The sequence below is a fragment of the Alnus glutinosa genome, chromosome 2 (genome assembly GCF_958979055.1).
Source record: "Alnus glutinosa chromosome 2, dhAlnGlut1.1, whole genome shotgun sequence".
Classification (NCBI taxonomy): Eukaryota; Viridiplantae; Streptophyta; class Magnoliopsida; order Fagales; family Betulaceae; genus Alnus; species Alnus glutinosa.
In genome coordinates this window covers 2,977,737-2,991,250 of record NC_084887.1, presented here as the reverse complement: position 1 = coordinate 2,991,250, position 13,514 = coordinate 2,977,737, and the positions used below count along the sequence as shown (strand labels likewise).

At 37.5% G+C, this 13,514-nt stretch overlaps 2 protein-coding genes across 2 annotated transcripts; one reads left to right on the top strand and one right to left on the bottom strand.

The window, feature by feature from the left end:
- Positions 1–252: 252 nt before the first annotated feature.
- LOC133861081 (uncharacterized) lies at positions 253–5,926 on the bottom strand. The gene is made up of 5 exons (XM_062296784.1): positions 5,759–5,926; positions 3,104–3,246; positions 2,863–2,992; positions 1,896–2,087; positions 253–657 (listed from the first exon to the last, which is right to left on the bottom strand). Exons 1-5 carry the CDS (start codon positions 5,909–5,911, stop codon positions 448–450), a joined length of 828 nt encoding a protein of 275 aa, XP_062152768.1. The 5' UTR covers positions 5,912–5,926; the 3' UTR covers positions 253–447.
- Positions 5,927–5,951: 25 nt separating this feature from the next.
- LOC133861078 (putative pentatricopeptide repeat-containing protein At1g10330) lies at positions 5,952–7,761 on the top strand. The gene has a single exon (XM_062296783.1). The coding sequence runs from the start codon at positions 6,081–6,083 to the stop codon at positions 7,497–7,499; it is 1,419 nt and encodes a 472-aa protein (XP_062152767.1). The 5' UTR covers positions 5,952–6,080; the 3' UTR covers positions 7,500–7,761.
- The last annotated feature ends 5,753 nt before the right edge of the window (positions 7,762–13,514 follow it).

Here is a 13,514-nt window from a genome sequence, read left to right as displayed (position 1 = left end):
CACCCCTAACTCTGATAGACAAACCACATTTAAGTAAATATATACAAACGTTCTAGAAATTTCAGCACCAAATAGAATCCTCAGAATCGTGTCCATTACGTGTGGACCCAAACTCTCTTTCAACAAGTGAGATCAAACACGTGGAACGTTTAACTAAAATCAAACTGAACAACAGATACAATGTTCGAGAATCGAACTCAACATATTTGCTATGATACCATGTTAAATCACCATTTATCTTAAAAGCTTAAATTGATAAGAAATAATAAATTTAATCTTTTAAATTAATATTTTAACCATCATAACAGTAATTTATTTGATAAGTAACCACCATAACAGTAATAACAGCATCTTGGGCAGCGAAGATGTCCTGCTAATACAAAGGGCCACCATTGAAGGTAGAAGTAGCATAAGAGGGATATGTATAAAACAAGGAAGCTTAGCTACTTAAGCAGACAAGTAAAGTGTCATCCATGACTGGAAGCGAGACCAAGCCAACTCAACTGCAGTTTCATCCTCATCAGGCAATCCCATGCTCTTCCTTCTCTTCACACCATCTGGAGACCTGTTCATGAAAGCATGTGCGTTGCCTGGATAAATGTGTACTTCATATGGAACTCCTGACACTTTCAGCTTCTCCTCCAAACCCTTGGCAGCCTGAAAACACAACGAATAAATATATATTCCACATGTAACCCAGAAAAAGTCAGTTTTACTTGCCGGCATTCATTTTAACTGTAGAGTTAGTCAAATTTGAGATGTATGGGCCGGTTTACAATGTAATTTGATCAATACACAACCTCGATTTTAGTCCTTACATTCTCATCTCATAGTTTTCAACAATTTCCCCCCCTGCTTCAATTGCTCCCAACAATGTAAGATGCAAATGGTAATCACTTGCGCCATCAGCCAAAAAGATTGTTTATATGGCCATTGCCATTTTTGTAAGGTTTTAAATGCCTGAAGCTAGAGTGATGCAAAAGTCAAAGATCGAAATATTGGTTTATGGGGTTATTAGAATTAAATTTTATGTTTTATTTAGTTTTAAGAGTCAATGGTATTGTCTTTGGTAATTCAATAAATAGGTAATTGTCCTAGAGTATTTTAGGCAATTTAATAAAGGGAAAAGATTAAAAAAAAAAAAAAAAAAAAAAAAAAAAAAAAAAATCTTTATACACCCCTTACACACCCTCTCGCATAGGGTGGGGCCAATGTGATGTGGGTCCCACCCCATATGAGAGGGTGTGTGCGTAAGAAGTGTTTTTGTAACACTCCTTTTAATAAATGAGCATTGCCCTAAATTATGTTAGATAAGTCAATAAATGAGCGTTGCCCTAAATAAAGTGTCTTTTCTACTCCAATGGAAGCAGATTTGATGGAATAAAAAAAAAAAATGAAGAATTGATTCTTCTCCCTTCCCCTTTTTCTTTCTCTCTCTTTCCCTTAGCTTCTTCTTCTTCTTCTTCTTCTTCTTCTTCTTCTTCTTCTCTCTCTCTCTCTCTCCTTTTCCTCCCCTGGCTTCTAGCTTCTTTCTCTCTCCACTCTTAGCTTCTTTCTCCTTACTTTTGCCCTAATTTCACTGTATATTTTTTAGATTAGTGTTTTTCCCGCATCATAGAGGTTGCAAATGTATAACAAAAAAGGAGGAATCCTTTTTCATAAGAAAGTCATTTTGATTTCTATTTATAAGAATAATACATGGAACTAGACCATTTATGAATGGGCAATTAAGGCATTTGTGAATGCAAATGGCTAAAACCAATGAAAGAAAAAAGATATGTAAACAAAAGCTGATAAGCATCAACAATTCAGCCAGGGGCAATGGAGAATTTTAACATACAACAGAAGATAGCCTGCTATGATAAAACTGAGAGGGACGAAAGAAAATGCCATACCGTCACATCTGAAAAGCCAACAAAATTATCAAGCTCCCCAAAATGAGCCTGAACAGGAGTCTTAGCCTGGCCAGGGTCTGCAAGTTCTGGTGGAGGAACTCCATAGAATGCGACAACAGCATCAACCCCAGGCACCAGAACAGAACTTGCAATAGTGAGAGCACCCCCCATGCAAAAACCAGTTACACCAACCTATTGCAATGAAGCCATGAGTTTGCTTCTTCGAAATTCAATATCACTGATATCTCTGCTAGTTCTAGCTATGTAAATGAGGATAGTTAATGATATATATATATATATATATTTTGTGGAGAGACATCGTAGTAAAAATGTTCCAAAGAGTCAAAACAATACTATTCGCATGCTTTTGGTTTTATGTAATAAACATTCTCGTACCAGGTTAACTAACACCAACACCACAAAAGATAAAGTTCATTTTATTATACCTACTACTATAAACTCTGTAGGATGTATTGACCATCTGCAAAACAGATCAAAAGAATGGTCTACTTTGCTGTGGCAAATTCGTTTAAAAGCTTTCCAGTGTGCCATAACTAAGGTAAGGCACAAGTCATGAATCATTGAACCTATTAAAGGATTTAAAACAAAACACAAGGATAACAAAGCTGCACCATACATGAAGGAAAATTTTAAATCTTTTCTTAGACAAAAAAGCATCCTAAAATACCAGCATCTGTAATAGTTTGCCTCATTAATGCCAAACCTCTTAGGATGCAAACTTGAGTGAACTCAAGGCAACTTCTACTAAATCTCAACCCGAGGCCAAGCATGGTTCTCAAGAACTTTCCAGAACTACAGCATGGCATCACAAATGAAACGCAAGGAATGAAATGGAACCCTCACAAATTTAAATATAGCAGATCTAAGAGGATGTATAATGCTGTTATTATAATGCAGCTTAAATCAGTAATCTATTATTGATCCAACAAGTAAACAACAGCCGCACCTTTTTTGAACCATTTGCTTTAAGCCAGTTAACTGAAGCACGGATATCTTTGACAGCACCTTGCCAATCAAGACCATCAAACAAGTGTTGTGCTTCTGCAACATCCAAACCGACCTTTCCCCGGTACAAACTGAAGCAAGAAGTGAAAAGTACTCAACACTCAAATGAATCAAATAAAATTATGGCATAATCATGAGATTGACAAAGAACAATATTTAAAAACAAGCATATATGTGTATACTCTGGGATAAGTGCTTTAAATCCAGGGCCAAGTTGAGAAATTTTCACAGCATGGTTCTTGATTTCAAAATCCACACCCCACCACTCTTGAAGCACAACGATGCCAGGAGCATCTTCTTTGCCAACCACATACGCATCAAATGCCTGATTAATTATGAAAAAAGAAATAAATAACTAAGAAAGGAGTTTATCTAGAAGCTAACAATGCCTAAAAACTACCATAGTTCACAATGAAATAAAAGTATGACTATTCAGCTTTATGGTGGAGTTTGGAATGGCAAGGAAGCTCCTTAACTTGGGACAATACACGAGTTGACGTAGCTGGTCAATTTTTATACTTAAATTTGTTAAAAAAAAATATAGCTAATAGTGCGTTTTCTTTTCTCCAAGCATTTATACATTATAAACATATCCCGCAGGTGAACAATACTCCTATATGTATTTTTAGTAGCTCTCGTGGCTTGAGACAAGGGAACTCTTTGTCTCCTTTGTTGTTTGTCATTGTAATGGAGGCGTTGGGTAGGATGATTTCTGCAGCAGTTAGTGGGGCTGACCCAGATCATCTACAACATTTGCGATGACACTTTGATTTTCTGTGGGGCTGAACTAGATTACCTACATCATCTGCGATGCTTATTCTTATGTTTTGAAGCTGTTTCAAGCTTGAAGATAAACCTGGCTAAATCAGGATTGGTTTCTGGGGGAAATGTCGATAATATAGATGGGTTGGTTGGTATTTTGGGTTGTGGGGGGTTTTTCTCTGCCTTTGAAGTATCTTGGCCTACCGTTGGGGGACTCCTGTAAGGTAAAGCATATTTGAGACGGTGTTATTGAGAAGATAGAGCGTTGTTTGGATAGTTGAAAAATGATGTATCTGTCTAAGGGTAGGGTTACCCTCATCAAGAGCACACTTTCCAATTTACCTAAGTACTTCATATCCCTACTTCCTCTCCCTACGGGTGTCGCTTACCGTATTGAGAAGCTTCAACGTGATATCTTATGGGGTGGGCTAGGCGAAGAGTTCAAACATCACCTAGTAAGCTGGGCTAAGGTTTGTGTAGGGTTATGGAAGAATATTAAGAAGGGCAGGAGGAAGTTTTTAAGTCATACCAGATTTGAGGTGGGAGATGGCTCTAAAGTTAGATTCTACCATAACCTATGGTGTGGGGATAGGGCTTTTAAGGATGCCTTTCCAGATTTATATGGTACTGCTTGCGTAAAAGGATGCTTTTGTTGCAGCTCTCTTGGAGCTTTCTAGTGGCTCCATTCAATGGAATGTGATCTTTGCTAGAGCGACTCATGATTGACAGATGGATGTCTTTCCCTCATTCTTCAAGATGTTGTATTTAGTTAGAGTGAGATGGGAAGGTGAAGAAAAGTCGTAGTGGGAAATAGTTGTTTGCTCTTAAATCCTTCTACAGTCATGGGTTGTAATGATGGCTTTCATTTCCCATGGAAGAGTATTTGGCAAACTAAGGTTCCTTTGAGAGCGGCTTTTTTTGGCTTGGTCGGCGGCCCTATGAAAGATCTTTGCCATGGATAATCTTAGGAAGCGGCATGTCATTGTGGTCGATAGGTGCTGCATGTGTAAAAGGAATGTGGAGTCCGTAGACCATCTTCTTCTCCATTGTGAGGTTGCCTGTGTCATGTGGAATGTGTTCTTCAATTAATTTGGACTGTCTTGAGTTATACCTAGACGACTAGTCAACTGGTATGCTTGTTGGAGAACTATTGGCAGCTCTCGGAGTGTTGCTATGTGGAAGATGGTGCCTTCATGCCTTTTTAGTGTTTATGATGAGAAAGGAATGGCACAAGTTTCGAGGACCGTGAGAGAACTTTGAAGGATATTCAATATTTATTATCCCACAACCGAGAAATATCACACACTTACACCCCACATTAGATAACTTTCAGAGACATAATCTCCAACTATGGAGAAGCACTAATTCTAAGTTTTAGAAATCTGAGTATGGATGAAAGGAAATGACAATGCTTAAAATTTGCTCCATCCATAAGTACTTCAAATCAATCCCCAACCCTCTTACGTCATTCTTTCGGATACCCACACATAGACTAAAAGACCAAAGACTTGATCCACAATCTCCACAATACGGCTCACTTTTCAATTATCTAGGCATTCTCAGCAGGTGTTTTTGCTCATCCATGGAGCCAGAAAAATTCAATCACTTCTTTAAAATTCATGATCGTCTGTGAGGGCACAGGAAACATCTAACATTTTTTCTTTATAAATGATGCAGTTTTGATAAGTCATCCAAGATGGCTATCATTTTCATTTATTTCCTGTTTCTTTGCTTATGCAGTTATACTTCAATACCTCCATACAAGAAGATCATGGATAGCCAAAAACATACTCAAATGCTACGTAATACACAAATGCAGCCATTCAATTAAGGAAGGAGATCCAAACGTAATTCAGCTGCCAAAACACATTCCTAATAACAATAGTAAAAAGAAAACCCTTCCCATTAATCAAAACTATATATAAAAAAAATTCCCAAAAACCGACTTCAACAAACGAAATTCCAACAAGAAAACACAAACCCATTATCAAAACCACCAAATAACTCAACCCCATTACTCAAAATCCCTCACAAAATCAAAAGCAAAAAAATGAAGTAGCTAGCGCAAAACTCACAGTGTCGTCCCTTTGAATCTGGATTTTCTTGAAGACGGAGTCAGCCATGGAACGGACTTGAAAGCGAGAAAAAGTGGAGGTCCGTGAGAGAGAGAAGGCTGTGCGCTTGGGTAAGAGTATCGAAGCCGATGATGTGAAAATGGAAGCCAACATTCTTCACTCCCATTACACCGTAGGGATCATAATATAGCTGGTTCTAGCAAAATCAACACGGCGCCGTTTCATTCGTTTCACCTTCAAAACGCAGTCGTTGTAGCTAACTTAGGATTGACAAGATTAGACACGGTGTCATTGGAAGCCACCGACCCTTGACGTGGATGTTATGCCACACTCGCCGGAATTCCTACTACAACTCCTCCAACGCTTTCCCAGACTTCCAAACCAAATCAAACAAATCCATTCACTGTTAATCTCCGAAGGACACCTTCTTTATAGCCCAAACGCTGCCTATACAAGTTTGAAATGGATGAGCACCCTCCTCTACAACGCTTTGACGAGAGCGTATCTCGGTCTTGGGCAAGCCCACAACACGCTTGTCCTCTTCACCCACATGCTTGCCCACCAAGCCCCTCCAAACAGCCACACCTTCCCTTCGATCATCAAAGCCGCAGCCTCTTCTTCGGCGTCTTTGGGGAAACCCATTCACACCCAAGTCATTAAACGTGGTGTCCTACACGACCCATTTGTTCAAACGTCGTTTGTGGGGTTGTACGCGCAACTTGGTGAAATATTCGATGCACGTAAGGTGTTTGAGGAAATGTCGCAACCTTGTGTTGTTGCGTGCAATGCGATGCTTGATGCGTTTGGCAAGAATGGGGATATGGGTTCTGCTATTTTGCTTTTTGAACGCATGCCTGAGAGAGATGTGGTTTCTTGGACGAGTGTTATTAATGGGTTTGGGAAGAATGGGTGTTTTAGTGAGGCGGTTAAGTTTTTTGAGAAGATGATGGCGAATGAGGATGTGATGGGGTGCTTTGTAAAGCCTAATGAAGCTACATACGTTAGTGTGCTCTCTTCGTGTGCTAATTTAGATGGGGGGGGAGCTCTTTGTCGTGGAAAGCAAATTCATGGATATGCTATTAGGAATGAGATTGAATTTACTGTTTTTACGCGGACTGCATTGATAGATCTTTATGGTAAGACAGGTTGTTTGAGAAGTGCACTAAATGTTTTCAACCAAATGGTGTTTAAGGAGGTTTGCACTTGGAATGCCATGATAACTTCACTGGCTGCCAATGGGAGAGAGGCGGAGGTTTTGGATATGTTTGAGAAGATGAAAGTGGAAGGGCAGCGTCCTAATGAGGTCACATTTGTTGCTGTTCTAACGGCCTGTGCTCGCGGCAAGCTTGTGGAGTTGGGTTTGAAATTGTTTCAATCAATGCTGCATGAGATTGGGATTGCACCCTTAATGGAACACTATGGATGCGTAGTTGATCTCTTGGGGAGAGCAGGGCTACTTAAGGAAGCAACTGATTTTATAAGAAGTATGCCTTTTGAGCCTGATAGTTCTGTGTTGGGGGCTCTTTTTGGTGCTTGTAAGATTCATGGAGCCATTGAGCTTGGAAATGTAGTGGGAGAAAGGCTGCTTGAATTGCAGCCCCGGCATTCTGGGAGATATGTGGTGTTATCGAACATCAATGCTGGGATGGAGAGATGGGATCATGCCGCTGATCTAAGGAAAGCAATGGTGGTGGGTGGAATTCAGAAAATTCCAGCCTATAGTTTGGTTGACTTCATGTAAAAAGTTCGCAATGTATTGAGGGTTTCTCGTAGTGTCTTCATACTAATTAACTTGTAATCAGTTGATAATTTCAGGGGGTTGGCTCAAGTGATAAGGGCCTTGGTCTTTGTGGTAGTCTCATAAGGTCTAAGGTTTGAATCCCTTTACATATAAGCACGCGCGTGTACACACACGTACAGATAGATATATGAACAAGCTAAAGAGTCGAGCAGAACTTATATGAGCTATGTTCACAAATATTAATTGAGTGAAGTCGAATTTATACGAATATGTCTTGTTTAATAATTTAACGTAAGTAATTGTGTGTTCTAAGACAATTCATATAATAAATGAACCGAGATCGAGTGGCAAGCATGAATGGATTCTCAAATGGACTACAGCTCTATAGGAAGGCATATGGGTATGTTCAACCCTTGCAGTTGGGTTTGGAATTAATTTTATATCTCTAGTTAATTTGGCTCCTCAATGACACCCGACCCAAACTGATCTTATAATTGCATGGTTAAATAAAAATATGACTTATCAATTTAATTAGTTAATTACTGACTTTTCAACTATATACAATTAATCATTTCATAAATTATAGAATGCCACCCAATTCATGAGAAAATTATAATAATATTTATTGTATCGAAATTTTTTCCTTCCACGTCGTATGTAAGACACTCACAATGAACAAGTCATTAGTAAGTGGAAAGTCACAAATTGAAATTGTAGGTTGGTTTATTTATTTTTTAATTTTTTGATGAAAAATTGTATGTCGGTTTAATAGGAACAAGACTGAGAGGCCACCTCATGTAAATTAAAGACTTATAAACGTGGTTTGATCCCACAAATGTTGTCACTCAAGGTCCCCAAAAAATAATACCACGTGGGAATTTCATTTCACATAAATGGTCAACAGCAATTGTCCAGCAGAATTATGTCATTGCTTTCACTTGTCCCAAGAATCATATTTTATATATGTCATTATAGGTGGAGGTCAAAATAAATAATTTTGTTACTTTAAAAGCGATAAATAACTTCATATGTTATGCTTGAAAGGTATGCGAGCGCCATCAACTCAACATCACACAACTGACCATCAACTATAATTCTTGCATTAGAGTCAATTCCCTGGTTGAGAAATACTCACCTCCGAGTTGATTTTGTCACTGTCATTACCAGTAAAGCAAGGAGTTAAGTGATTTATGCTGAACACATTAGAATTCTTTAATTAAGTGATTTGGAAGACGCAACCTATACTCATTGTCGTTGATATTCTATAGGATCTCACAAAGTCCAATCTTCCTTTATCGGAGCATATAATACTCTTCGACAGGGAAGCAATCATAGATGAGGACAACCTAAATTAGATCACCAACTTCAAAAGTTACCTTGCGTCCGTGACTGTTAGATTGCGTTTTATATCTAGCGTTGCTCTCTTCTATTGTTTGCTTCACCTGATCATGAACTCTTTGAGAGATATTCTATCATCTTATCAGCTTTGATACTCAATTGAACAATATGGGGAATGGGCCCAAGATCAAGTACCCTTGACGGGTGAGCCCTTTTGAGGAAGGTTGAGAAGACACTAACAATGGTGGTAGTGGCAATGGCGTGTGGAGATTGTAATGACCCTGATCCTCTGTTGAGGGGAGAATGGTCAATTGCTATTTATGAAAATGGATAAAAAAAATGATTATATTTAAATCTTATTATTTTATTGAACACCCGTTTTTATATTAAGTATCCGCTTCTATATTTTTTGAAGACCTGGTTTTATATTAAATACTCACTTTCATATTTTATTTAATATCTACTTTTATATTTAATAATTTTATATTAATATTGAATGTCTCTTTACACTAAATATTTTATACCCAATTTTAGTCTTACTTGTAAAAGCCCTAACTGAAAAAAAAAAAAAAAAAAAAAAAAACCCTAACCCTATAAATATACCCCTTAGAGCACTAGTAGCAGATGCCCTATAAGTGGTTTTGTTCCCTAAAATAGGGAAAATTTGAAAAAAAGTTACAAAATACAGTCCATAGCAGTCTCCTTATTATCCATGGACTTGCTTGGGTAGTTACAGTGCTACCCAATACATTGGGTAGCACTGTTGCTACCAAACACATTTTTTTAATGAAATAAAAGAACACATCTCTCTCCTCTCTCCTTCACGCCCTTGTCCTCATACATCTGTGTTTCCTGTTCTTAGCTTCTCCTTCACGCCCTTGTAGACCATTTCTACAGAATTTCTCCCTCTTCTCCAAGGATATACGAGAGAAGTTGTGAATGAATGACCATTTCTCATAAAAACAAAGAAATCCACAGAGCAACAAGCCAACAAGATATCCAACCCAGGACTGTAAAAGCGTATTTCTAGAGAGAGAAAGTAATAGAGAGGGATTGGTACCAATGGTGGCTGGGAAGGTGAGAATGGCAATGGGGCTGTAAAATTTGCCGGTGCATTTGAAGCAGGAAACGCCGCCTCCAAAACCACCGTTGCCGTCGCCGAGCTCGACCAAGGTACCCCAGAAAGGCGGTAGTCTCACATCCATTCGGCGTGTACTTCCCACGCTCCTCTGCACAGGTCTAGCCTCGCCCGCTCGACGTCACGGAGCTGCTTCGTCTGGTGGAAGAGCTCCGCGAGAGAGAGTCGCTGTTGAAGATCGAGCGAGCTGCAAAGCAAATCGACGGCTTGGAGGTGGAGAACCAGAGTTTGAGAACGGATGGAGGAGATGAAGGAGCAAACGGGAGAGAAAGAGAGAGAAGAAAATAAATGAATAAAAAAAATAAAAGAAAAAATTAAAAATATTATTTTAATATATAGGGAAAGATAAAGGGAAGATGTTGTGAAGTGTTTTTGTATAGGAAAAGAAAAAGTGGTTTGGTTCCCCAAATTTTCTCTAAATTTTCCCTAAATTAGGAAAAATGGTTGGGAAGCTGCTGCTAGTGCTCTTAGCCGCCAGCCTCTCTTCTTTGCTCAAACTTTCACAGTCGCCTCTTCCATTTGGTGAACCACCGAAGGTATACTCTCTTATCCCTTTGTTCTTCTTTCTTCCATTTTCTTGATTTAGCCGTAGAGCATATGCGTTATCCCTTTTCATTGCTTTCTTTTGTTTGTTTCCCTTTCTGTTAACTAGAGTGTACTGATTTTATTCTTCTTTTCTTTTCTTGTTGGATCTAATCCGTAGCAGCCCACAACCTTGTCATTTTCTTTCTTCTTCTCTCCTAGCCGTGAGCATAGGAGTAGCCCTCATTTTTCTTCTTCTTTTCTTGTGGACAGCTTGGTCCCACGTCCTTGTCCTGCTTTTGTTTTTCTCCCCTTTCTTTTGTTCCTCCTTTTTGATACCAAGACATATCTAGTTCATTTGTCCTTTTCTCTTCCTTTCAAAAAATTGAGAACTTGCTTATTATTATTTTTATTAAATGTTTTATTTTTGTTGTTTTCTTCTTTCTTTTGCCTTTCATTCTGCAGATCTACTACAGGCCTTGTGGTTATTGCTTTGTCCTTTAATTCCCTTTTAGTTGCCCCATCCAAAGCATGGTTTTCTTTTGTGGATTATTTGTTCTTTTCTCTCTTATTTTACTGCTCTTTCCCTGTATCCCTTCTAAACCCAAAACCATTCGTAACAAATATATGTGATTGGTTTCCATTATTTTTCCTTGTACTTAATGCGGTAGGTCATGTGACGAAATTTTGTGCTCTTTCCTTTTCTTTCCTATTCCGCGTTTCTGCTTTTTTTTTTTTTTCTTTCATGGGTAATTAATAATTTCCTATTGTATTTTATGGAACTAATTTAACTACTAATAATATTTCAGTATGCTTCTAATAATTTATTTGAGTATATGTATAATTTTGTGATAACTAAGTTTATCAAAATTATAGTTGTTACAAAGTGTAAAGGGACAGGTATTGATCAACCCTATTATATATTTTATGGAGCTACTTTAACAACCAGTAATATTTCAGTAACTTATGTGTGTGTGTGTGTGTGTGTGTATGTCTTCTTAGCACATGCCGCCTTTTTCCTTATTATATCAACAACATGAAACTTCATCAAATTATACGACTCCAATAGAAAATGTTTCTTATGATATTTGTCTTTATTGAATCCTATTTCTAATAATAAAAATATGTTATTTTCTATTTAATAGTTAAATTATTATACGGTTAATGTTGTTAAACGTACATCAGGAATCCATTCTCAATAGGCTAGCAAGACGAACCGTAATAGTATCTGGATGTTTTCTAGTGACAAGTATGCAGTATTAATTTGTTGCAACCTGTACTCAGGTAACTAGCTAGCTCTTAAGGAATTTGCCTTAGCTACATTCGGAGAGGTAAGTAGATCCTCTACCCCTTCTAAAATTGTTTCACGTCATGTTATTTCATCAATTATCTTTTAGCATAATTGTGAACAATTGTTTTATTTATGCATTGCAAATTTACCTTACGTACATAAAATATTTCTAAAGAGTGTTGAAATGAAAAGTTGTTTGTGGAAAAAGGATGCTTTTGGAATCCGAAATTTGTTGAGAAAAGTAGTAGTATGAAATACATTCCAATATAGTAAATTCTTTATTTTCTTAAACTTCTTGATATGGGAAAATCACTACTTTTAGAAAGTGATGAAAAAGAAAAGCGTATAATTGTAAAACCCTCCTACACATTGCCTCTAGATATACAAGAAAAGTGAAAGAATGAGAAAAGTTTTATGAGATAAATAATGAGAAAGGTTTTGTGAGATAAGGGCACGTGTGTGGAAGAGATTATTTTGGCCCTAGAGATATTGACAGAGATTCACAGAGGATTAAGCTTGGTACTGTTGCTTGAGATGGAAGCGCACCCGCTGAAGAACGTTGAGATCGAAGGCGGTAATCCATCTCTAGGTCATGCTAAGTGCACTTTGATTAATTAGCTGACGGGGCAGGCCTGCGGCCACAGTTACCTTCCATGGTCACAGCAAAGACCGCGCAACCCTAAGTACACAGGGCGTAATAGTGTACATGAGCCCTATTATAAGAAATCAGTTTTATGCATATATGAATAATTATATGTTTCAAAGGAAAGAATATGCTCTCACTTGGTTTTATTGAAGATTGTATTGCATTTAATTAGCAATATGAGACAAAGAGGTTTAGGAAGGTTTTCAAGAAATTCAATTTTGAAAAGGGGTTTTAAAGAAGAAGGTTTATTTTGTTTAAATAGTGATGTGTTAACTGTGCCTTGAATTGCTACAAAAAAAAAAAAAAAATTTGTTTTAAGTCAGGGGTTTTAAAGAAAATGAATTTAACCAAATCGTTTTCTAGTTGTGGATTTACTTATTGAGCTTTTTGGCTCATTCAGTTTTACTTTTGTTTTCAGGTGATCAAGAGTTCAATCTAAGAGCCGGAATGGGGGCAAGGTTAATTATTAGAGTCCTTTTAAGTTGCATACATTTATTTTTTATTTATTTATTTATTTTTTTTTATAATAAGTGCATTGACACGATTTTCAGGATGGTGACCTTTTAATAAAGAATGATCGTTACATTTTTGTTTACAAAAAAACTTTTCCACATTTTATGTAGTATAAAATTTGATGTTTTTATTCTATTATGCATTTGGTATCGCAAATTGCAATTGCTCTGGTAAAAATTTCGTAATCCTTGCGCCTCAGAAAGAGTAAATTGACAATCCTACCCTTTTCTGGGCCGGGGTTGTTACAGAGATGGTAACAAAATGTTCATGCGGTCACTACAAAAAAAATTATTTTTTGCCACTTGCAGTTCGCCACGTGTACGATCACTGTACACGTGGCGAACTGTTGGCCACGTGCAAGTGGCCACGTAAATACACGTGGTGGATCCGGGTGACACTAATTGCACAATTGGCCGCGTATATAATAATACACGCGGCTAATTGTTGGCCGCGCGTACATTAATACACGTGGCCAACTGTGAAATTTTTTTCTTAATATTTAATTCTGTTTTTTAATTTCTTTTTATTTAATATATATATATATATATATATATATATATATATATA

Coding starts and splice junctions, on each gene's coding strand:
- LOC133861081 (XM_062296784.1), bottom strand. CDS start 5,911: ATGTTGGCTTCCATTTTCACATCATCGGCTTCGATACTCTTACCCAAG. Junction 3,247..5,758: donor AGATTCAAAGGGACGACACT/GTGAGTTTTGCG, acceptor ATAATTAATCAG/GCATTTGATGCGTATGTGGT. Junction 2,993..3,103: donor TTTAAAGCACTTATCCCAGA/GTATACACATAT, acceptor TTCTTGCTTCAG/TTTGTACCGGGGAAAGGTCG.
- LOC133861078 (XM_062296783.1), top strand. CDS start 6,081: ATGCCACACTCGCCGGAATTCCTACTACAACTCCTCCAACGCTTTCCC.